This window comes from Mustela nivalis, assembly GCF_964662115.1.
Source record: "Mustela nivalis genome assembly, chromosome: 2".
Classification (NCBI taxonomy): domain Eukaryota; kingdom Metazoa; phylum Chordata; class Mammalia; order Carnivora; family Mustelidae; genus Mustela; species Mustela nivalis.
In genome coordinates, this window is record NC_139021.1 from 76,211,537 (window position 1) to 76,236,413 (window position 24,877).

General features: G+C 36.1%; 1 protein-coding gene across 7 annotated transcripts in view; it reads right to left on the reverse strand.

Moving 5' to 3' along the window:
• Window positions 1-24,507, reverse strand: part of YTHDF3 (YTH N6-methyladenosine RNA binding protein F3) — a 40,063-nt gene extending 15,556 nt beyond the window's left edge. Inside the window, exons 1-5 of one of the 7 annotated variants that reach the window (XM_082713920.1) lie at window positions 23,847-24,165; window positions 23,331-23,355; window positions 19,874-20,019; window positions 17,471-17,556; window positions 6,925-8,523 (exon numbers count right to left, since the gene is read on the reverse strand). In XM_082713920.1, the coding sequence (XP_082570046.1) occupies window positions 6,925-8,523; window positions 17,471-17,556; window positions 19,874-19,931 (1,743 nt within the window). In that variant the 5' untranslated portion in view covers window positions 19,932-20,019; window positions 23,331-23,355; window positions 23,847-24,165. Of the gene's footprint in view, window positions 1-6,924; window positions 8,524-17,470; window positions 17,557-19,873; window positions 20,020-23,330; window positions 23,356-23,642 lie in introns of all 7 variants that reach the window. The other 6 variants (XM_082713921.1, XM_082713923.1, XM_082713922.1 and 3 more) reach the window with 6 other exon arrangements.
• Window positions 24,508-24,877: the final 370 nt, after the last annotated feature.

Consider the following 24,877-nt stretch of genomic DNA (forward strand, 5'->3'; position numbering starts at 1 on the left):
TGGCTGCTCCTGTCATTAAGCTTGATTTTAATCAAATATATCAAAAATATGTGTTCAAATCTAAGAATAAAGAAGTAGGCAAATACTATGATAACTAGCATGGATTTCTCTTCCAGTTTTAAGTTTCACCAATACCCCTTACTCTAAAATACAGAGCATGACTTTCTAAGTATTATATAACCTGACAGGACGTCTAGCAAACTCTTCCACTGAGTGCTCTGATGGCAAGAGAACCTGGAGACTTACTCCATTGTCAGAATAACCGGAAGAAAAAAACAAACAAAAAAGTCAATCAAAGACCCAGTGATGAGAAGATGGAATTAGCTTCTTAAAGTCCTTGTCTTCTACCACAAGTAGGCCTAAGAACGTCATAAAAACATGAACACACAAGGAAGAGAAAACAAAGAAAGTTACAGTAACCACAGACCCAAATCTAAAATTTAAAACTAAAAACTCTATGAAAAACTATAGGAAAAAATCTTCCCAAACCTTTGCCTTTGGAAGGCAAAGATTTGGGGCCAGATTAGTATAAGCCTTTTAAAATTGTTTTTACTATTTAATACTGTTTGGCTATTCTAGGTACTCTACCTGATCTTAGCCCAGGTCTTACACTATATATACTATACGTTTTGGGGAGGGGGGGTAAAGAACCATGACAATATGAAACTTATTCTCCAATTGTTAAAAAAATGAACACACACATAAAGCAAACAGGGAAGAATGTTAATAGGTAAATCTGGATAAAAGGCATATGAGTGTTTCAGGTATTATTCTTGTTCTTCCAAATAAATTGAAAATTATTTCCAAACAAACTAATGAAGGAAAAAAGATTCATGTATGTTGTTGCATTCTCAATCTGTACTACTGTACTACTAAGGCACCAATGTATTTTGGCTATTTTTTCCTGCTGATGAGCATTTAGGTTTCTACCAGTCCTTTTACTTCATTCTATTTACTTCATTCTTGTGTGTCTTCTCGGGTATTTGGGAAGTTTCTCTTAGGTATAATCCAGGAAAACTGCTGAATTCAAAGGTATATGAATTTTCAGCTTTTATGTAAGAGAATGCAAAACTACTTCCTCACATAGCTATTACCAATGCTCCTCTCTGCAACTGCAGAAGAGATTTTGTTGATCTAGTTTCTCCAGTACCTTATATCATCAAATTTCTTAATTTTGCCAAATGAATGGATATAAACTCTTTTATTATAGTCCTAATTTGCATTTCCCTAGTTATTAATAAGACTGAATATATTTTTACGTATTTATTACCCATATTTGTTTCCTCTTTCATGAAATGACTATCCATCTTTTGCCCATTTTTCAATTGGGTTCATCTTTTTCTTAAACTGATTCACAGGAGTTCTTTACATATTCTTGATACTAATTTTTGGTCAGCTACATCCAACATTTCTGCAGTGCCTAACATGTCTTTCCAGTTTCATTAAAGCATCTTTTGGCGAGCAGATTTTTTTTTTTTCAAGTAAGCTCCACACGCCCAACATCGTGTCTGAACTCACAACACAAGAGTCACATGCTCTACTGACTGAGCCAAGTAAGCGCCCCTTGACGAACAAATTTCAATTTGGTCAAATTTCATCAATCTTTTCTTTTATAATTAGTGCTATTGTGTGTCTTAAGAAATCCTACTTTACCCAAAGACTGAAGAATTATGCACTTGGGAAAATATGACCTCCAAATATCACAAGGTTTTAAGAATTTCAGCAAAATACCAGAGGGGTCACACTAAACAATGACTTGCAAATCCTTTTATGTCAAAAAGAAAAAAGGCATAACAAGTAAAAAAAAAAAAAAAAATTCTACCAACACACCACTGATTTATCCTCCTTAGCCAAGGAGGACGGATAACAGACAGGGAACAAACACATCCTTCATCACTGGGATGCAGGAGTATTTAAAAGCAGTTATGCTGGAAAGCTAAAGTGCAAGCACGAGCTTATCTAAGAGAAAATCTACAAATAAAAGTCTACACATTCTTCCTGGACAAGGGATAACAGCGCCAGAAAGAAAACTGGACAAGGATACATGGTATCACAAATGCTAAACAATTAACAAACAGGGAAAACTGTTACCTTATATGGTAATTTCAAACTTAAAGCAAAGTTAAATTACACTTACTAGCACATCCATGTACTGGTTCTCCCTTCTCATTCTCACAGACTGATGAAACACTACACTGGTGAAGTCAACAATGAACATCATTCTCTCATCTCCATTATGTGCAGCAGGAAGAGAAGATGCAACTAACACTAAGTGTTGAAAAGAAGAAAGAAAAGAACATCCCTGTTTTGGAGCAAATACCTGACCTGAATGATTCTCTTCCAGGTTCAATGATCACAGGAAATAAGTCAAAATGAGTCTTAAAATACCATTTCACAAGAAGTGATACTAATCAAACTATAATGAATCAAACTAAAAAGCTTCTGTATAGTGAAGGAAGCCATCAACAAAATTAAAAGGCAGTCTACTGAATGGGAGAAGATATTTAAAATACAAATGACATATCCAATCAGGGGTTAAAGACCCGGACATTTTTCCAAAGAAGACAGATGGTCAACAGACACAAGAAAAGATGCTCAACACCACTAACCATTAGGGAAATGCAAACACAATGAGTTCTCACTTCACACCTGTCAGAATGGCTAGTATCAAAACGACAAGAGTTAACAAGTATTGGTGAGGATGTGGAGAAAAGGAAACCCTCGTGTAGTGTTTGTCAGAATATAAATTGGTGCAGCCACTGTGGAAAACAGTATGAAGGTGCCTCAAAAAATTAAAAATAGAAATACCATACAATCCAGTATGGCACTTCTGGGTATTTATCCAAAGAAAACAACATGATTTTGAAAATATGTATACACCCCTATGTTTATTGCTGCAATATTTATAAACAGCCAAAATATGCAAGCAACCCAAGTGCCCATCAATAGGTGAATGACTAAAAAAGATGGGGCACACACACACACACACACACAACAGAACATTACTTGGCCATTAAAAAAAAAAAAAAAAGAATGAAATCTTGCCATATGTAACATGGATGAACCTATAAGTTATTCTACAGTAAGTGAAATAAGTTGAAGACAATACCATGATTTTGCTCACTTATATGTGGAACCTAAAAAACAACAGAACAGAAACAGACTCATAAATACAGAAAAAGGTACAGGAGTTTGGGGAGGGGGTGAGAATGTGTAAAATAAGTAAAAAGGAGGAAGAGATTAAGAGGTACAAACTTCCAGTAATAAAATGTCAGAGACCAAATGAACAGAACAGGAAATATTCAATACTGTTAATTATTGTAGTTACCTTTGTATGGCGACAGACAGTAATTATACTTATTGTGGTGAAAGTGTTGAATCACTAAGTTGTACACCTGAAACTAACAGTGTCAATTATAAATATATATATATATATATATATCATGGCTGCGAGAGGTTAGACATGGAGGAAGAATACAATACAAAGGGATAGTACAAGACAGTTTTCCAAGGATGATGAAACTATTCTGTATCCTGATTATGGTGGTCGTTACACAAATTTACAAATGTGTTAAAACTCCTTTATTGCCCACTCCAATAAAGTGAATTATACTGCAGGATTAAAAAAAAAAAAAACTTTAAAAAAAGATATGTACATGAATTTATAGGAGCTTCATTTACATTCTCCAAAAACTGGAAACCACCCAGAAATCCTTCAGAGGCTGGATGGATAAACTGTGGTAAAGCCACACAATGGAATGATGTTTTGTAATTAAAAGTAACAAAGAACTGATATATAAAACAACACTGATACATTGCAAAGATACCAGGCTAAGTAAAAGAAGCTAGTCTTAAAAGATTACACACTGTGTAATTCTGTTTATATGACATTATGGAAAATGCCTTACAGAGAAAGAGAACAGATTAATCCAAAGGGGGAAGGAAGCATCTGACTACAAAGAGGCAAAAAAAGGGAATTTACAATTTTACTGTATGTAAATTTAAAAAAAGAAACAAGTTAAAAACCATATGAAAGAGGAAGAAGTTTCAAAAACGATAAATACAGGAAACAGAAATAAGCTTTAGGCAGTCAGCTTTGTGCTCAATGAACAAGATGGACTCTGGATCAAATACAAAAAAGAAAATCAACAGATATAAGTGGGAACTAGATGTAATATTGTAAGCAAACTAACATGGTCACCGAAGAATTCAAGACTTGACAGATCACAAAACCAACACAAAGCAAACCAAAATAATGACATGGAAATTCAAATTTTAGTCTCCAAATACAGAGAAAAATGATAAAGAACCAATAGCACCCAAGGACAAAGATGCACTATATTTTTTGACATAACCAGAAAAAAGAAAATATAAATTAAAAGGAATAAGGACAGACAAAGGATTAAGGAAAATTATAATAGAGGTCCATATTAAACACATTCCAAATACATGTTCATATTTTAAGAATCTTTTGTAGTACACAGAAATAGCTATTTCCAAAGAAAGAAAATTTAGGCTGGCCTCAGACTTCTCCATGATATAAAACTATAAATAATGTAATATAAATATATAACTATAAATCTAAGCCTGAATGAGAAACTTGTAGCCTAAGAATTTTATATCCAGGTAAACTACTGTTCACATATCATGGCCAAAGAAAGACATTTTCTGAATCTAGAAGGATTTAACAAATGTATTATATTTATATTATATATAATCAACAAATATATATACCAAATTAATTTTCCTAAAAAAAAAAATAGTAAGTTATGTAAGAGTCAAAAAAAAAAAAAAAGAAGATAAACATGTCAAAGGTGGGTCAGACATCATCAAGACTGGCAGTAAACCATGAAACAATTTAAATGTACAATTTTAAAGTTAAAAAATTATTAACTTTAAATCACTGTGTTGACGTAAAACAATATGCAACTGTCATAAACAATTCCTGAGACAATTATATAAATAAAACTAGGACTAAATTTTCAGACTGGGTAGGGAAGAAATGTAGAAGACATACAAGGGTGACCTCTCCTAAGTGGTGGAAGGGAAAAAAAAGAGTTGAGAAATAATTCCTTGCCATGCATCTTTTTCCGTGAGCAATCTCATCCCACTTTCACAGAAACTATTTAAGAACAGAAAGCTCCCAAATCTGACTCCCACATCTAACTGCTTAATCAGAGATCTCACTGTATTTCTCAAAAGCATCTTACAATCAGCACATCCTAAAAGGAAAACCTGCACCCCACTTCTCATATCCCAAATCCATTCTCCTGATACACTATTTGTAATGGCTGTTCAGTCTGACCATTGACTCAACCGCTAAGCTCAAAAATTCAGGAGATACTTTTGATCCCTTTTTCCTCATTCTCCCACATTTAACTGCAATCACTAGCACCAGAATCACCTAGGTGAGCTTGTTAAAAATGTACACCACGAGGTCTCTTATCAAATACAGCTGACCCTTGAACAACATGGGTAAGAATTGTGTAGGCCCACTTATATACAGATTTTTTTCTGTCAAATACTGTAAAATACAGTACTTTCTCTTCCTGGTGATTTTCTTAATACCATTTTTTCTCTAGCTTACTTTATTATAAGACTACAGTATACAATTCATGTAACATACAGAATATGAGTTAGTCAACTGTGTTATCAGCAAGGCTTCCTGTAAACAGGAGGCTATTAATGGTTAAATTTGGGGAGAGGCAGAAGTTATACACAAATTCCAAACTAGGAATTTGGCACCCCTAACCTGCACATTGTTCAAAGACCAACTGTATATCAGATTTTCCTACAGTGGGTCTCAAGAACCTGTCTTTCCAAGAAGCATCTCAATAATTTAAGTGCCCTAAGGTTTACAAACAGCTGCTTTAGAATCATTATTTCAATTATTATTCACCAGTGACGAATGTTCACCAAAATAATTTCCTTGTCTCCACAGATGAAGAAGCCGTAAGACATGTAAGTTCATACACAGAAACAAAATTACTGACATTTTATAGAGTTATGTTTCTGCTTTACCTTAATTTCTACATAAGAGTTCTCGATAGTAACCAACATAATTTATTTAAAAAGCTTCTAACTTTATCCCTGCTGCATTTAAAAAGAAATTTAAATGTACCCTCTATGGAAAAAAGTCTGCTAGTTGTCTACTCCATCCTTCCTTTCTTTTCCTCTTAAAAACAGGACCCCAGTTTTTTTTCATGGTTTGGCACAAAAAAAATTCCCCAGCCATGTCTTGCTCTGAGCGCCCCATGATCAAATTCTGGCCTATAAGAATCAAGCAGAAACCGTGTATAACTTCAGGAAAGTCTCCCTTAAGAGTGCCACAAAAGGTCAATAACAGACTAAGAAATCAAACTCTGCTGTCAAAATCTAAAAGCCCATGCCTTCCCAAATCTAAGTTGTCTTCCTCACGTCAAATCCTTACTATACTTTGGACAAGTGCTTTAAGTGTACAAATTACAAAATGGTTCAGAAAAGAATTTCAGGGGAAAAGTCTGTTTTACTTCTCATAAACAGGAAATAAATAATACTGAAACATTTATAATGAAAGCTGTTTCAAATACCTAACACATTTTTGCATAAAATTAATTTTAGTATTAGTATTAGAGCCCCTCACCAGTTCCTGAATCTGCTTGGTTATAAATGCAGAACTTATGGAACTTTGATGAACACAACTCAATGACTTTTATCACCTGAGTATGAAGAACAGACAAATTCAGAATAAGGAGGACCCTTGGGACGAGAAAATGCCCATGTGCCACGAGAGGCCCTGAAGGGAGTTTGCAGGGTTCTGTTTTTTAAGTAGTTGGTCTCCTTTGGAGTAAAGCTCCTAAACTCAGAATGTAACATTAAAGAAGACCCATCCATACACACCACCCCAATAAAAAGACCCTACACAAAAAATTACTATACTCTTACCCTACGCATGGCTTCCTCCTCTTCTTGACGCTTTTCATAATGTGCAAAGTCATCAAAGATTGAGGTGGTATGCTTGAAAGTAGCAATTATTTTAAGCACTTGCTTAGCTTTTTCTAGGGGTACCTCTTGAGTGTCCCTTGAATTGGTAACTGGTTTGTTGTCATTATTTTCTAAGCGAATATGCCGTAACTGGTTATTGGGAACATCTTTGACAAAGATCCACTTAACTTCAAATTTGCCCTTCCACTTATCCTGAGACCAGACACCAGCATATGCATTATAGTCCACAACAGACTTCATTTCAGCCACTCCACAAAAATGTCCACTGCCATTCACACTGAAGAGTAAATAGAGTGGGCCTTTCCCATTCAGGGAACGGTAAGCTGCATCCAAACGCTTATTACCATGCTCAGTACTACACCAGATAGAGTACTTAATTGAACGGTGTATGTCATCCTCAGAATAGCTTTTAATTATAAACACACGTCCATTCTTCAGGTTCCAGTCAAAGTCTTTGGGATTATAATTGTTTATGGCCTTTAGCTTCTCCAGCACTGGATGCACTTCTACACTAGAAGGTGAAGCACTGACAGGAACAACACCTAAACCAAAGTTTTCACCGCCCACTCCATTGTTCTGGTTGAATCCAGCTCCCCTATTCCGAGGAGCTACCCAGCGATTCTGCAGCTGCTGCTGTTGGGGCTGCACTTGGTGAGGCTGGGCCTGTGGCTGAGGTCCTTGTTGCTGCTGTGGTTGTGGTGGCTGAGGCTGCTGTTGAGGCAGTTGGCTTTGCACCAATGGTGGTGGTTGAATTAATGGCTGAGGCTGCTGGATTATAGTTTGAGGAGGCAGAACTGGTTGGGTTGGCGGAGCCTTTACCACTGACCCCTTTTCATCCCAAGTTCCAATATTCATGTTGTGTTTTATAGGAGGTGGTGGTACAGCTGAACCCCCAATTCCCACATTGCCCTTGGGTTTAAGTTTCGGTTGAGGTTTGGCAGGCTTTCTGGCAATGGCCGCCCAGGAGGTCGGTTTAGGCGCTGCACTGCTAACTGGGGGCACACTATTGGTTGCAATGCTAGTCATACCACTGCTGCTCAAGGCTGTACCTACAGTTTTTGTCACTGCAGCTGTCAGGTCACCACCAATTTTCAGTCCGGTCATGCCTTGCTCAATACTGCTAATGCCAGGCACCTTACTCAAAGTATCACTGCCAAATCCAGCCTGTCCATCTGTAATAGCTCTCCCAAGAGAACTAGGTGGATAGCCATAACTGCTACTATAAGCAGAACTTTGTGTTGATTGTCCCTGAGATCCACTTGTCCCCCATGTAGAGAAATCAGCATTACCAGGAAAAAAGTTAAATCCATGTTGACCAAGAAATGGAGGGGTATTTCCTAATGCCCCAGGTTGACTAAACACACCATCTGGTATATAATGATGTTCTCCATTACTCATTTGTCCATAGGTTGTCAGATACGGCATAGGTTGGTCTCCAGCCGTGGACCATGCTGCTTCCCCAAGAGAATATGGAAATCCAATGGATGGAGCATAGTAACTAGGCATATATGGATCTGACATTGGTGGATAGCTGTTACTCTGGAAGACAAAAGATCATAATCAGGAGCGAAATATCCTCTGAAGAGCAAGGGAAAAAAAGACTCTGAAAAATTAAAATCAAGTAGTTTTAAATAAATGAAAAAGACGCACCTATTCCAGATAAAATTAAAAGTTCAAATCCAATTTTATCAAGGCAAAAATTTGCTGGTATTTTAATTTTAAAATATTTGTTATAAAATTGCAGGGGTTTTTTGGGAGGGGAGGAGATGGGTAGGATGGGATAATTTTTAAGAGTCAGATCTTCTGGCACATTTTAAAAATACTATCATTTCTACAAAAATCTGAATTATAAACTCGCAGACACAAATTGATCATTTACAGCCAAATTTATTTTAAGCAGCTGATGTATCCAAAAATTTATATGCAAAGATTAAACAAATCTGGAAGCTATGCCAAATAACAGAGGAACTATAGTATACCTATCTATATAGTGGAATCCAATTCAGCAATTAAATTTTGTACTTTTTTCTTCTCACACTGAGAAGAAAGTAACGATTCAAGATTATACCTATGGCATTATCTAAATTTGCTTGTTTTGTTTTGTCTTGCTCATTTTAAAAAACAACCAAAATCCTTACTATGGTTTTTTAATGATGAGCTAACAGGTGCCTCATTTCTTTGTACTCAAATTTCCAAATTTTACCCAATAAAATCACTTTCCTATTCAGAGTTTTAATTTGGAAACTGTTAGTTCCTGTATTTCCCCAAAATTACTGCAATTAAATTGTTTGTCCTGAATACAAACGAATCATTCATTTAGTAATTTGCCAAAAATGAAGGCACCAAATTCTACTTGAAGAAAAAAAAAACCTCCAACTTTGTTAATAGCCAGTGTAAAAAACAAGATATTTTAAGGGTATTCTGAAATGGACTTCTTGGACGAAAAACATGTCTGAGTATAGATTTTCACTCTGGTTTAGTTGTGATTTTTAAAACATTGCACAGACCTTTAGAGTGTATAGAATTAAGCAAAATTTAAAAATTAAGAAAATATCCAGTCAGGACAACTGGTACTCCCCCTATAAGGGTGGACCATTCTGAAGGCTGATTATTTATTTAATTTATATAGGCATTCTTATTCTAAGTTCCCTGGAGAAAAGTATTTAACTTTTTCTTTTTCCTGTTACTCTTAGAACTATGATGCCACTACTTTCCCACCCAAGAAAGTGTATCAATATAAATATGTAACAGTAACATCACAGATACTACCTGGAACTCGTCTGAAATTCCTTTTAAAGGCCTATCCTTGAACATTGAGATATTATCACTACTGTTACTTCGACACACCTCACAACTGTTGAAACTGTCCACTGTCTATGAGAAAGTTAATATTTTGTCCTTTGAAATAATTCTGATATAACTGATATAAAAATAACTTATGAGAATCAAATAAAGGTTACATTTATATTAATAATTCTGACATAGATTTCCTGGGTATTTCCAGCAACACCTGGACTTAAAAATAGAAACAACCATTACTTAGTATTATTTAAAGAAAAGAATGACTTTTTAAATCTACTCAATACATTTTACGATATTCAAAATGGGAAATAAATATGTTACTGTTTACTAATTTGACCGAATATATTCTTTAACTGTATTACATAATTACTAACTACATTTAAAAATATATTTAAAGAATGCTCACAATATTAGTATGAAGGAAATCGATGAACATTTTTGGAACCACAATAGTACTAGCATCATCACACAGACCAACACTGAAATACTAACTGCCATATTTAATACAAGAGAAGCCTGAGGAAAGCTCACAATCACCAGCAATGGTTTTCAAAGAAAAGAATCTTGAAGAAATTAGTAATGACTAAACTTTACTACCCATGAAGTTCTCACACACACACACACACACACTCACTCACTCTCTCTCACACACGTGTATAATCTGATCACTAAATTATCTGCTGAAAATAAAAGTACTCATAGGGCTTCAGACTGACAAGAAGGTCCCTGTGATATAAAACTCTTTAAGACTTAATAAAAATGAATAGGTCAGCCAGTATAACATATATAATAGATCGACATATTTTTTTAAAGATTTTATTCATTTGAGAGAGCGCACGCCAGACAGCACACAGCAGAAGGGGCAGAGGGAGAGGGAGAAGCAGACTCCCCACGGAGCAGAGAAGGTAATGCAGAACTTGATCCCAGGACCCTGACTGAGATCACGACCCAAGCTGAAGGCAGATGCTTAACCAACTGAGCCACCCAGGTGCTCATGATTAACATATTTTTTAAATTATCTTTTTCTTGAAGTTGCTAAAAAGATCCTCATATTACTTTATTATTTGTATCAAACAAATACTTACTGAATGCCTACATTGTGAAAAATACCGATTCATTCATTCTAAAAGAACACCTACAGTTAGAGACACAAAACATAGGGAAGTGAACAGGGGAAGAGCAAGAGAGCTGTGCTGAATAGGGAGGTAATCGGTTTCAAACTTTCAACTTAGAATGCTGGCACTGAAATCTGGACTTCAGTACGTCCTTACCTGGATGTGAGAGTGGAAAATCAGACAGCTTTATTTTTATTTATTTATTTATTTTTCTGAGAGAGAGACAGACAGACAGAGCACAAGCAAGAGAGGCAGAAGGAAAGTGAGGAGGAAAAGCAGACTCCCCACTAAGCTGGGAGTCTGACATGAGACCCAAATGAGCCACCCAGGCACCCAGAGGTAGAAAGTTTTTAAAGTTCATGCCTCATAATCAAGTTTTTGCAAAAATTGCACTCCTAACTTACACCGAATATTGTTATTTTGCCATCACAAATGTTGAATTTTGCAGTTACCTTCCAAGTTCCTAATTTATTTACCTCCATAATAATTCATACACTAGCAAACTAAAAGTCAAAGAGTAAATATTTCAATCTTTGCAAGACAAATAATATCTAGTTGCTGTCACTCAGTCTTTTTTTCTTCTTTTTTCTTTTTTAAACAACCCTTTAAAAAACTTCGAGCTTAGGGTTGTTTTTTTTTTTTAAAGAAAACAGGGCACAAACTGTGATCCCTGGGCTACAGTTTATCCACCCTGTTTTAACTGATTATCTAATCTGTACTAATTCCTAAAAGAAGAAAGCCCATATTCTCTGGGGAATGGGAAAACAAATTCTGCCAACTCTGTGACCTATAGGGCTGGATCAGGCCCAAACTCTTGGGTATGAAGACTTTTATTAGATATCTTATCAAGTATTTTTTAAATCATAATTTTTACTACTTCACGTGTAAATTATTGATTCTTACCAAAATAATTTAAGTTTAAGTTACTTAAAATGTGTTCCATTAGTCACAACTACTATCAAACAGATAGCTCTGGCTAATAAGCAGATGTACACTATTGTCCCTGTCCAGTGTTACTGCGACCACCGGTATTTCTGGAGTATCCTGGGTAAGTGGCTAGCTTTCTGCAGTTTATCAAACAACACTAACCATTTACTTTTCCAGTTTTTTCAGTAGTTTCAGCTGAATGAGATGTTTTTTTTCTTAGCTCCATCAAAGTACTTAACCAGTATCTAAAGGCAAGGCTTCATTTTGGGTTCCAGTAAGAACAAAGCTACAGGAAATTTCCAGTTTCAAAGTAAAATATGGTCAACACATTATGAGTTAGTAGAGCTTCAACTGTAACTGGAAATATTTAAAAATATGTTCTGTTAATTTCTGCTAGCTATGTGGAATATCAATCGGAGGAATCTACCTTGGTAGTGAAGAGGAACAAAAGTTCCACTTACTGATGATGGAAAATAACAACTGAAAACTTACTTTCACTTTTACTTCAAACCCAGTGATAATGAGACATAATCAATGTAACAGTTTATGTTCAAATAACTGCTTTAATAGTCTACTCAACTTGGAAACTGGTCAACTATAGTGAAATTTTACTATATTCTTTAAAGATATGCAAACTTTAAACCAAATGATGTGAAATGTTTGATGTTTCCCTCACAGTCAAAGAACTATTTGGAAGGGAAAAAATAACATCAATTTATATGTCTATGAATTGATTTCAAAAATCACTGAATATAATGAAACATACTTGTAACAACAGATCCACAAACCCTTTACCTACAGCGTAAACTTAGAAACACAAACTGGGTAGGGCATTTAACACAAGGTTGAAGTGAAGCCATGAGGTACCTAAACTTCAATTCCATCCCAGGTACTTATCAGCTATATGAAAGCAGCCAAGTAAAAGAAAATAAAGATACACTGCCTAAGACACATTAAATATTCAATCAACAATCGTTATATTTAATACAACTTAACTTGCCCCTTTAAAATGTAAATTAATAACCAAACACATGATATAATTTCAGACTTACTCCAGATCTTAAAGAGTATAAACTCTCAGTGTGATGTAGTAGTCCAGGATATGGACTCAGTTCTTTAATCTTTTACTTTCTATGTCAGTGATCTAATCAGATCATGTAATTTCTCTAACCCTGAATCTGTTGGTTAAAATAGGGATAATACCTGCTGGTCTTACCAACTGTAAAGACTTTTAAAAATCTACTGTGCTAACTACAAAGTGCTACATGGAAGTGTAGGAGTAAGGCCTTTTACCTTTAGGGTTTTTTTGTTTTGTTTTGTTTTGTTTTTATTTGTCAGAGAGATAGAGAGAGAGAGAGCGAGTGAGGGTGTACGTGCACAAGCAGGGAGGGTGGCAGACTGAGGGAGAAGCAGACTCCCCGCTGAGCAGGAATCCCTATGTGGAACTCAATCCCAGAACCCTAGGATCGTGACCTGTGCGGTAGGCAGATGTTTAATTGACTGAACCCCCCAGGCATCCTTTTTTTTTAAATTTGAAAACTGAAATACAAAACAAACAAAAAAAGATCTTCCTCAAAATTTTAATATCACTTATAATTATTTCTTAGCCTTATGATATAGATTGTTGCTCTAATATCTCAAAGAAAACTTGAACAAGATGTTCAGGATTACTGCTCTGACTTGAGACATTCTAATACAACTCAACCATAGTTAGTCTTTCACAAAGAAAGTTAAGATCCATTTTTACTTTCTTTCCAAGAAAGGAGACACTATAAATATCCCAGAAGTTCAATTATAAAGGAAAAGGCATAATTCACCAATAAAAGCACTTTTGTACAGAGAAAAACAAAAACTGTTCTCCATTAAGGACATGAAAACTTCAAACTCCAGAACTCACTTCTGAATTAAAGTGAGGTTTAGAGTATTTTTAATGCTTATGTGTATTTGTGTATTTTCTTCTAAAACTTTAAAAAAAATTATTGTACTTTTCACAAAGTATACTCAACACATATCTAATCACAAGGATGTCACCAAAAAATGTATTATACATGGTACCCAGTTAACCTAAATATTTCATCAACTGTAAATCTTTGTTCCCTAATTCTAGCAGATATCCCAATTCATTATTCAATGCTTAATAAATGCCTACTATGTGCCAGATACAGTGCCAGTCACTGGAGACAAAAAGATGAAGAACATGGACTCTGACCTGGAACACTTCCCAGGTCTAGTGGGGAAGACACATATCCCCTACAATTTGATGGGTACTGTAATGGAAGTACAAACAAAGCAAAACAAGCATTCTAGAACAAAAAGCAGGTAAGCAAATAACGGGAGGAATCTAAAGAGTCTTCATCAAGGAATAGATACAGGAGTCTGTGTGTATACAGATCATAAATACAAATACAAAAAGTGAGATCATGAAAGAAAAATATTTGGAAAATATTTATATTCCTAGAAAATAGTGAGTCCTATTCCCTTACAAACTGGAGAAAGCTGACCAAAGACAAGGCAGGGAGGGAAATGGAGCAATTTTAAGGACCCTCATATAACAAATGTATCGACTCTTGTGAAGTTGTGGTAACTCTTTAACATGACGGTGGCACAGACTTGGATTTTAAGAAGATTGCTGAGTGACAGAACAGAATTACTAGTTAGAAAATCACTCCAACAGGCCGAAAAAAAATGAAACCCTTAACTAAGGGCAGTGATGGCCGGGACAATAAATAACAAAAATCAAAATATTCTTCCTTTCTTTGTTCTCTATTCCACTTCTCTGACAAACATGACTAGGAATTATTTCCCCATATAGACGACAAACTCAAACTTAATTTTTCCAAGTTGTTGTTCAAATTTATATGCACAAATTACATGGTATCTTTAACAGTACTATTTAAACCTGAACTTTCCAATCAACTTAATTATCTGATTATTCTGAGGAACTTTAGAGAACTAAATTTAAGACCCGAAGGATAAACATTTACTTTTCAAGTGATTACAAAAGTTACCTGCTTTAAGAAACTGAGCACTAGAATACACTACCACAAAAGGCCAACAACCTGTTTTAAAGTATCCCTGGATTTGATCTGAATTAGATCTAAGAATACAAAACAATTTGAATCATTAGCTAAAAACTGAAACACTTTTCCAGACAAAAGATTCATTTTTCTTATTCATAATATGAAAATCAGATGGAGTTTAATTTTAAAGACATATTATACATTTAGTTGAAAATTTTTTAATTAAACATTTCAGCTAGATCAGAACAAGGAACTATAAATGCTTGTGTAATTTTAATATGTAAGTAATTACTTGAGATATTTCACCAATAATTTTTAATTTTCACTGACCTGCTTTAAAGGGTCAATTTTTAAAAATTTTCTCTTTTACCTAGGTGTTATTACGGTAACTTAAATTCTCATACAAATCATCTCTAAGATTTCAAGTAATTTTCCATTTTTCTCTCCAATAAACCCAGTTTCCAACAAGCTATAGCGTGAGGACTCTTTCAAAGGTAAGTATGTGCCCTGGTTACAGATATTATTTTTAGTATTATAGAAAGCTAATTGCTAAAAACCTATTCCTTAGTACTGACAAGGAGAGGGAGGACAGAACAGCCTTAGTGGTATCAAATTTTAAAACTTCTCTTTAAATAGCACATGAATATACAAATACCATAAAAAAACAATTAATAGAAAGTATTAAGATTTTCTTTTTAAACATCACATTAAAACAAATCTTTTACAGATTTTTTTTGTCCCAACATAAGGAAACTTTAGTGTGATAATTTAAAAACTGGGTTCACTAAATAAATCTCTTCCACAGTTAAAAAAATAATAGTTTTCTGACACTTTCAAAGTTTTATTTACAAGTGCAATCTTATGCAGAATTCCAATATATAAAACAGATAAAGCAGAGGACAGCTCTGATTCCTGCAGAAGAGGGATCAAGAGTACCCTCCCCTAGTTTTCCCTAGGCAGGCCTGAACCACCTCTGTAGAATGCCAAACAACAACAACAAAAAAATCTTCTAAGCCCCTCTGACAAACGTATTATATAATATTTGTTACCAAGTAAAACAAAAGGATTCTTACTGGTTACAATTCTCAAACATTTATATTCCATGAAAATTCCCTGAAGACAGGGGTTGAACAAATAAGTCAAGAGGATCTTCACAACTATATCCTTGTCTTAGAAAATCATCTTACATTATAACACATAACGTATGAAATCAAGTAGCAAAAAAATTCTATTACTTAATATTTAAAACAATTTCCCAAACTTATCTGATCATGAAGACCTTTTTGAGACAGTATCTACTACACACTTCATAATATCAGAATTTCTAAACAAAAAGAAACACTGCCATAAGAGACGTTAACTGAGATTACTGTGTGGGCCCAAGTAATAGAATACTGAACATTTCTTTTAAAACTTGCACTGCAATTCAAAACAATGATCTTCCTATTTTCTAGTTATACGTTATTTCACAACCTTTAAGTGGAAAGATCATAAAGTTAGATTATGTAAGTATGAAATGAATTTTTTCATTCTTTTATGAGCAGCCAAACATTCATAGATTTTATCACCCATTTTTATTCTTTCTCATTTATTTATTCCCTCCCAACACAAGCTAGGAATGTAGATCAACAGATAGAAGGGGGTGGTTAAGGAGAAATGACCAAGGGGTAGATCAGTTTGAACATAATCATGGCTCTCTACACTCCTAAAAACAATCCTACATACCACAAATTGGGAACTACTTTTCAAACTTTCCCTACAACTCTAAAGGCCTGCAATGATATCTGGTTTCTTGTTCTTTCAGTTTAAAAAATATCTAGAAGGTAAGATTTCATGGTACATTTTTCATATACCTTTTTTTTTAAGCAAAAAAAAAAAAGCAGTTTTATTATAGAATATTCTTTTCCAAGAAACTGGTTAATGATGAAAGTTTATTTTTTAAATTTATATTAACAAACAAATGAATGCAGAAATGGCATATAGAGACCAAAGAGATCAAAGAATTCTCTTTCGTTTTTCAATTCTTAAATCTAAATTATACCTGTACACAAACTCACACAATTATCTGTGAAAAATCCAAACACAAAAGGACCTCAAAAGTACCAGTTTGATTTGGTGAAATTTTCCAAGCCTACAATACAGAAGGCAAATGTGTTTATAAATCTTCTATTCCCTATGTTAACTTTAATTATCAATGAAATTCAAATTGGAATACTTATAAAAGAGAAAACACTACATTTAACCAAAATTCAAGTTATAACTAGTTCTTTCCCATAAATGCATAGCTAATTAAACCTGATAATTTGCTTTAGCTATGAAGATATGGCAGCAACATTAAACTAAAAGGTTAAATTCTTTCAAAGTTCAAAAAAAGAAGTCCAACCATACCATACACAAATAATGTCCATCTTCAAATCTTTAATTTCACAATCTAATTTCAGCCACCTAGAATTTCTAAAGAATTCTCCTGTACCACAAACCTGCAACTGTTATTCACTATTATGCAGGCACACTAGATTAATACATGTTATGGTTAGCCTCATTCAATTAAAGTATCTATCTGAAAAATCCATTAATACTAATGTAAATTTAATTCCCTAAATATGGGACTGTCAGACTTACCTGATTTGTCTGGCTACTTAAGTATGGCTCAAAATCATCATCATTTACAGCATCTTTTTGATGAATCGAACCGTTTTGTACTGAAACTAAAAAATATGTTTATATTAGATGTGTGGTAATTATCTTTATGAAACTGACAGAATAACCTAACATTTTCAGTATATTTTGACCAACTCAGAAAAAGTTATCCTGAGTTGTTCCTTTTGTTTAAAAAAAAAAAAAATCCTCTTAAAAATTTTAGCTCAATTTAGGTACAAATATTTATGTGCAAACAAAAACTTACAAATCTTGTATATACCCAAGATTACATAAATATAAACTATATACACACTTCCCATTACCAAAAACATAATGTAAATAATCTCAATTTCAACATTGTAGCAAGCAGTTAAATTCTTGGAAGGGTTCCCTGATACTATATTTGAATCTAAAATAACCACCTGAAATAGTGTTGTGGATAACTGATTGCTGAACAATGTTCTCTACCTCTGTTAAATCTCTACATAATTTAGTACAAGAAAGGTAAATAAAGGATGAAATAACTTTCCTTGGTAACTTAAGTTAGAGTAAATGTCTTAAATGTTTTCAAATTTAAAAAAGTGGCTCAAATTTATCGAAGCAGTTATCACAATGAATAAATCATAAATAATCTAAATAAAAAGGCCTTTAGTTCTAAACCAAAAAATTATGAAAGCTTTCTTGAAAGTACAAAGACACTAAAGATAACCATGATTATTCTTCCAACACATAAGAAAACCAGAGAATAATTTATAATGCTGTATTTGTTCAGAGATCATTTCCAAAAATGCTTTATAAAGTTGTTGCTCTCTGAATGGTATTTGAGTGCTTTTGAGTACAGGCTAGAAATAGTCTTGTGTTTGAATCCCAAGTCTAACACTGAGAAGCTGGGTATCTCTAGTTAGTGACTTAGCCTCTCTACTCTACTTCTCTGTTCAAGGAGATTATTAACAGTACCACCTCAGTTCATCTGAGGATTCAAAGACAGTATTCAATAATCTTGACTATTTTATTACATAAAATATTACAAGATCCAAAAAGGACTAAAAATTACTTTAGGACCACATAAACCAAAGTTTTACAAGGCTAAAACCTGATATGCTGACACTGTCTAAATACACGATTCTACTTTGAAACACATGTGAGATGAAAAAAGCTAAAAGTTCCTTATGGATATTGACTAATCCCTTAAAAACAACAACAACAAAGCCTTTCAGAATCTGAAAATTCACTGCTTAAAAATACAGTGTTACAAAGTTATTAAAAATTAAGGCTGGGGGCAATGGATTTAAGTTGTGTGTTCCTCTACAGTATCATTACATTTTTATTTTCCCTAATCTTCCAAGAGTTTTGATCACCAAAAATGTAGTATTACAAGCTGACAGTGGCATGGGAGCAGAGACAGATAAAAATCCCTTCATTCTTTGCCACCCACTGAGTAGCAATGATCAGTCAAAGAAATACCACTCTGTGAAGCCTTCAAAGTAGACCTCTTATGATACTACATTGCCCTCAAATCACAAGAGCAACATGAAGGTCACCTTGATCTTGGCTCCTCTGAAGTGGTTTAACTGTATTTGGTAAGGACTGCAAGAACCAGGGTTAAGCTAAATGTGCTCCCTAGAATTTAAATACGTTAACAGCCACTAGAAACAAAAATAAAGAAGGGGGGTACCTTAGGTTATTTCTGGTGGACTAATCATTTCAGTCCAAGAGATTCTAACCCCTTTATCAAAGGCGGTTATGCATGGTCTATTACCATGCAAGGGGGGGGGGGGATTCCTCACTACACCATTGGACTATGACACTAGTACATGTTGTTATCTGAAATAGTTACTCATTTCAAAATTACAACTATTTCTTGCATTCATTAATTCTCAGAAATTTAGCCCATGCTGCTAATAAATATATTAAACAAGTACTCACTTAAAATCTACCTAACTCTATATTATGGTGCTATTCTTACTCATTTCCTCTGTTCTATTCTTTCTAAGATGCTGAGACTAAGAACAAAATATTCTCATGCACTAAGTAAATATACAGTCTACAGTCTGTGCATAAATGAGGCATAAATATGTCTAAAAGTTATAAAAGATTATTCAAGGAGTATGTCAATCTAAGGAAAAAATATTTAATTAAAAGTATTTCATGAATACTGACAAGCAATTTGCATTAAATTAGAATCTGAATAAGAAGCTAGCCCTTGAGTTTCAGAAGCATACCTTTCCTTAAGAAATTCAACTGTCTTTAAAGACTGCAGTTTTTGAACATTACTTAATGACAATCTAATGTCTTGGAGACTGAAAGCCATTAAATAGCAAAGATATCCAAGCCAGTTCCATAGTCTGTACAAGTTCTTCAGGGAAAAAAGAACAGATGACTTACATGATTCTTCGCCTGTTTCCTCTGCTCTATGAAGCAGAGTCAAATCAAGATAGAACATGGGCCTTAGGAGCCAGGTGATTCTTTGCTCTGGTCCTGACTACATCAAGTTAGGAAAGTCAACAGATCTGTGCATCATGTTTTCCCACCTACAAAAACAGCGACAATACCATATACCCTCTATCTCCTTATAGGAATGTTTTGAGGATTAATAATAAAATGAAGCCTAAAATGACAATAAAGTGCTTTGCAATTATTTCCTGAGGGACTGTGGGGAGAGGATACAAAAGAATACTGCCCAAACACTACATTTTCCACCACTTTTCTGAAACACTAAATACAGCCAAATTCAACCTAGTTCTTTTAAACTGCAGTTTTACCAAACAATTCTGTCTCTCTGTTGGGAAGGGATAGGGGAAGAGAGGAGGGAAAAGATAAACTCCTTTCCATGTATTTGTCTATTTATACACTTAAGGCACCAGGAGGAAGCTGGCAGTAAGGCTGCTAGGAGTACAGGATCTGACACTTTTATCTATGGTGCCTGCAGGGAAAGAAGTACCCTTATATTCTGGCAACAAAAATTCTGGTTATTAATAAATATAAGTGATATAAAATCAGTTTCAAATTATGAACCAATATAAATAAATAAATAAATTACAGACTAATAGTGAGTTATCCTTAAATTTCTACTATCCTTCAGTACTACCCTAGCCAAGGATAATAGAGTTCTAATATTTGCCATAAGGAAAATCTATTAACTAAAAAGAACTCAAACTTACAAAAAGTAGGCCTAGAATTATTACTTATACTATGATAGCATTTTTGCCTTACAAAGAGATACAGAATTCCTTTCAAATTTTAGCTCTGTTAGTGAACTTAAATCCTTAAGGATATACAGAAAAAAACTTAGAAAATCAAAGAAACTAAGACAGGTGTTGGGCTCACAGTGTCAAATGAAGATAATTCAGAGAAGAAAAACAGCATTTCTAAAATTAAGTCATCTGAAAAGGATTACAGTTTCAGAACTCTGACAACTCCTCAGCAACATGTATTTTTCATGTTTGAGAAGTTGAATTCAAGTTTAATACTCATATTCTTAGAATACTCATGCTATAGTTCAAAAAATATAACTTTGCTTTCTGCTTCACAGTAAACAGAGTAACTGTAAAACAATTTTACTAGCTTGAAAACCAAGTCAGCTAAGGCACAGTAGTTTTTCTCAAACACACACATAGCTACTTGTATCAGTTCACTGGAGGTGCTGCCTTCGCCTTGTAATTCTCCCTGCAGGGGCATAAAAATACAAGTGATGTATATGTGTATTTGTGCACTTGCAGCATCTACCATTTTAAAGCATCTTAAATGATTACCAATACTCAGGCCGGTAGAGTTTTTCCCTTCTGCCATGTCTTAGGCAACAGTCTCCCTGCATCTTAAAAATACATGAGGTGAGGAAGGTGAAAATAAATCCACCAAATAAAACGGCAACTAGAGCAATGGACTACTGTAATTGTAATTCCTCATAATATACAATACGATTTACAGCTAGAATTATCACTTTTATTTTGGAGATAGAGAGGAAATTCTGACCAAAAGGTGCAATGTGTTCAAGCTCACTGGGCAAGTCAGTAGCCACAGAAGTATTAGAACACAGGTCTCCTAGGAATCCCAGGCCAACATTCTACCCCTGGATAAACTATGAATGGAACAATAAGGGTGAAAGAAAGAAAATTTTTTGGAAAAGAGAGCTATCCAAATAAATACTTTGTGTGTGTATAGATACACCTAAAAGAGATTATACTGATGGATCAAAATTATTTTAACAACCAAAAAATACTTATTCGTAAATGTCAATATGCAATTATTGTCATAGATAATTTATACCAGAGATATCAGTAGGACATACCTAAGTGAAATGACTATATTGCAATCAAACTTATAGTAATTGAGTAATGGCTTACAATGCTCTAGATGCTTTACTTTATTTTGTCAAACAAGTAAGTACTTCATTGAACTTGCATACTTACCTTAAAGCAGGTAACACAAAACACTTAGTATTTCAAATAGCCTTGCAAAGTGCCACCTCCCCACAGATCTAGGATAAAATAATTTATGCTAGGCAATAATGACCACAGATTTCATATATCTCCAGGTCTATACACTTCCTCATGAGCAGACTAGCAAAAAAAAAAAATTAATGGATCATTCTTTTCAAATTTACAAATAAATATTGTAAAACATTTAAAACAAACAATATCAAATTCTGAGGCATATGCTTACAACAGAAAATAATTCTAAAATTAAACTTTTAACTCTGTATACTCCTCCAAAATACATCTTTAATCAAAATAAAGCAGTAAATTTATGCTACATTGATACAGTGCCATTTATCTGGAATGTGCAAATTCTCAAACTGTACTACAACTCAAAGAAAATTAACTGAGTTGAGTTGTCAGAACCTACTCTTTTCAAATTTGCAAAGGCAAATAAAAACCCTAAGAATATAAAGAGCACCAATAAAAACCTTGGACTTACATCTAAAAAGCTATTGCACATCTTATTTTCTAGGTTATACTTTACTAACTGAAATAAAAAAAAAAACAGGAAGCATAATTCAATTTGGTCTAATTTCAAGCCCTATTACAAAATGTTATAAATATATAATTCACTGTAATGTTAATTGGCACTATCCCAAGAAAGCAGTTATTGTTCTATACTTACTAATGTCACATGATTAATGTCATGTTTCAGTCAGTTGACTGTATTGTTCCATACTAATAGACACAAAATACACTTATTTTTTAAAAATGCTTCACTTTCAATGGTTTATGTTTTTTTGTTTTTTTTAAACTGAAGAGTAAATCATACAGCCAGAGCAGAAACCTCACAGATTTTTTTCTCTTCCAGCCCTTTCTAAAATACCAGATTGAGTCACACCTTGCAATCAGGGCTACACAGCAAGATGACATGCCTGTTCAGTTTTGATCTCTCTCATATTACTGCCTCATTATAACTGTCTTCACTAGAACCAGTGGTTAACAGTACAGTTTTTCACTAGTGTGACATGAAATACAACTTGAGTTGCATTTTCTAACATAATATCCACTTATATGTACGCAATTGGAGAAATTTTTGTGGTAGTAGTTACATAATACAGATAAATTGCAAAATTAAAGAAATGTCCCCACATTCGTAATACCTCCTTAACTGAAATACAACTAAGAAAACTGTTTTTTGGACCACTGTGGTTTCTATAAAAGTGGCTTCAAAGCAAGAACTACCGAAGTTTTGGATAGCATTTGACTGCTTTGGCCGTGATGAATATTTCTCTAAACATACATTTCAAAACAAACAACAACAACAAAAAACCTGGAGCAAAATCAAACAAAAAGACCCTGGCAAAGTTTAAAAGTGACATCAGACGAACATTAGGAAATAAGATAAAAATATTCAAACTCACCTTTATTTCCTTGCCCTTTAGGTCTCTGCGCAGCAAGACGAAAGGTGCGGTAATGAAAAGGGAAAAAAAAGGGGGGGGGGAGAAAGTGTGTTAATCAAAGACATTATCAAAGACAAGTTATTTTCAACAATCCGCGTAGGAGTAAAACCCACCACATCCTCCATAGCCTCCAATTTCCCAACCACCCCCAGTCTTCAAACCTCCTACCCGCCACTCGAAAACCGTCTCCCAGAGCTCGCCTGGTCTCAGCCCCACGTCTGCCGCCCTCAGATGTGCCCTAAGGCCCCTAGGAGCGGTCGTTCCCCCACCCACCGCAGCTCCGCGGCCTCCCGTCTCGGCCGCAGGCTCCGGGGCAGGGCGCACGCCCCGACCCGGGCGGCAGGACCGCAGCAACTTGCGCCCAAGGCACCGTTATGGGGCCGGCAGCGGCGGCGACGGGGAGGAGCCGAAGCCCCACGCGAGGGTGGAGCTCCAGGGCTCGGGCCTTCACCGAGCCTGAGGCCTCTGCTCCCTCACCTGATCCACGCTAGTGGCTGACATTCTTCACCGCAACCCGAGAGCTGCTGCCGCTGCCGCCGCCGCCGCCGCCGCCGCCGCTTGGGCCTCTCCCCGTGCACTCACAGCAGTTGGCTGCCGCCCTCCGCCGAGTGACTGATCCAGGCGCCGCCGCTGCCGCCGCTCGCTCAGAAGCCAGAAAGAGGGCCTCGCGCTCGGGGGTCCGTGGAAAGGGCCCTTCTTTTCGGCGTGCAGGCGCCTCTTCCCCCTCTCGCTCTTCGCTCCTCGGGTCCACAATGGCGGACAGACTCCCTAGTCTCACTTCCGCTCCGAGCCTCCCTGACCTTCCGCTCTCCACTCTGACGTCCCTCCTCACCTCGCTCTTCCTCCCCCACCCGCGCGCCCGCCAGCTACCGACCTTGGCTCCGCCTGCGCATCGCCACGTCACCGGAGACGGGGACCGCGAGGCGGCCCCTGGACGCATGCGCCGGGGAGGGAGTGCGCCTGTGCGGCGGCGAGCGCCACCTTCCAGGGACGCTTCAGTGGCTTCCTTCTGTGCGGCTCGCGGGCTACAGGACGCGCGGCGGGCGGAGGCAGCGGGAAACCCGCCCGAGTGGGATGCCCTCGCGCTTTGGGCAGGAAGTAGGCCTGGGCGGGAGGCGGCGGCTGCCTGGGACTAGAGCGGGGCTGAAGACGCAGTGCCAGCGGTGCCCTCCTGCTGGCAGAGAGCACCTTGGTGGGTTGCAGCGTCGCAGCCCCAGCCCACCCGCCCCGGGTGAGCGAGCAACAGTGGCCCGGCCTCCGCCAGAGCCTCCTGAGGCCACCCAAAGCCACGTGGGCGGCTGGGTGAGTCAACCGCCCTCGGGACGGAGATGCTGGGCCTTCCGCACGAGCCAGCACGTGCAGCCAAAGTGGCTGGGTTAGAGCTCTGGGCATCAGAGCAGAGAGGAGGTTCGCCAGCAAGTGTTCGTTCTCACCAAACCCCAGGCACGTGCCCGGAATAACTCATTAATCCATAACCTCTGGAGTCGAATTTACCACCCAATTCCTGC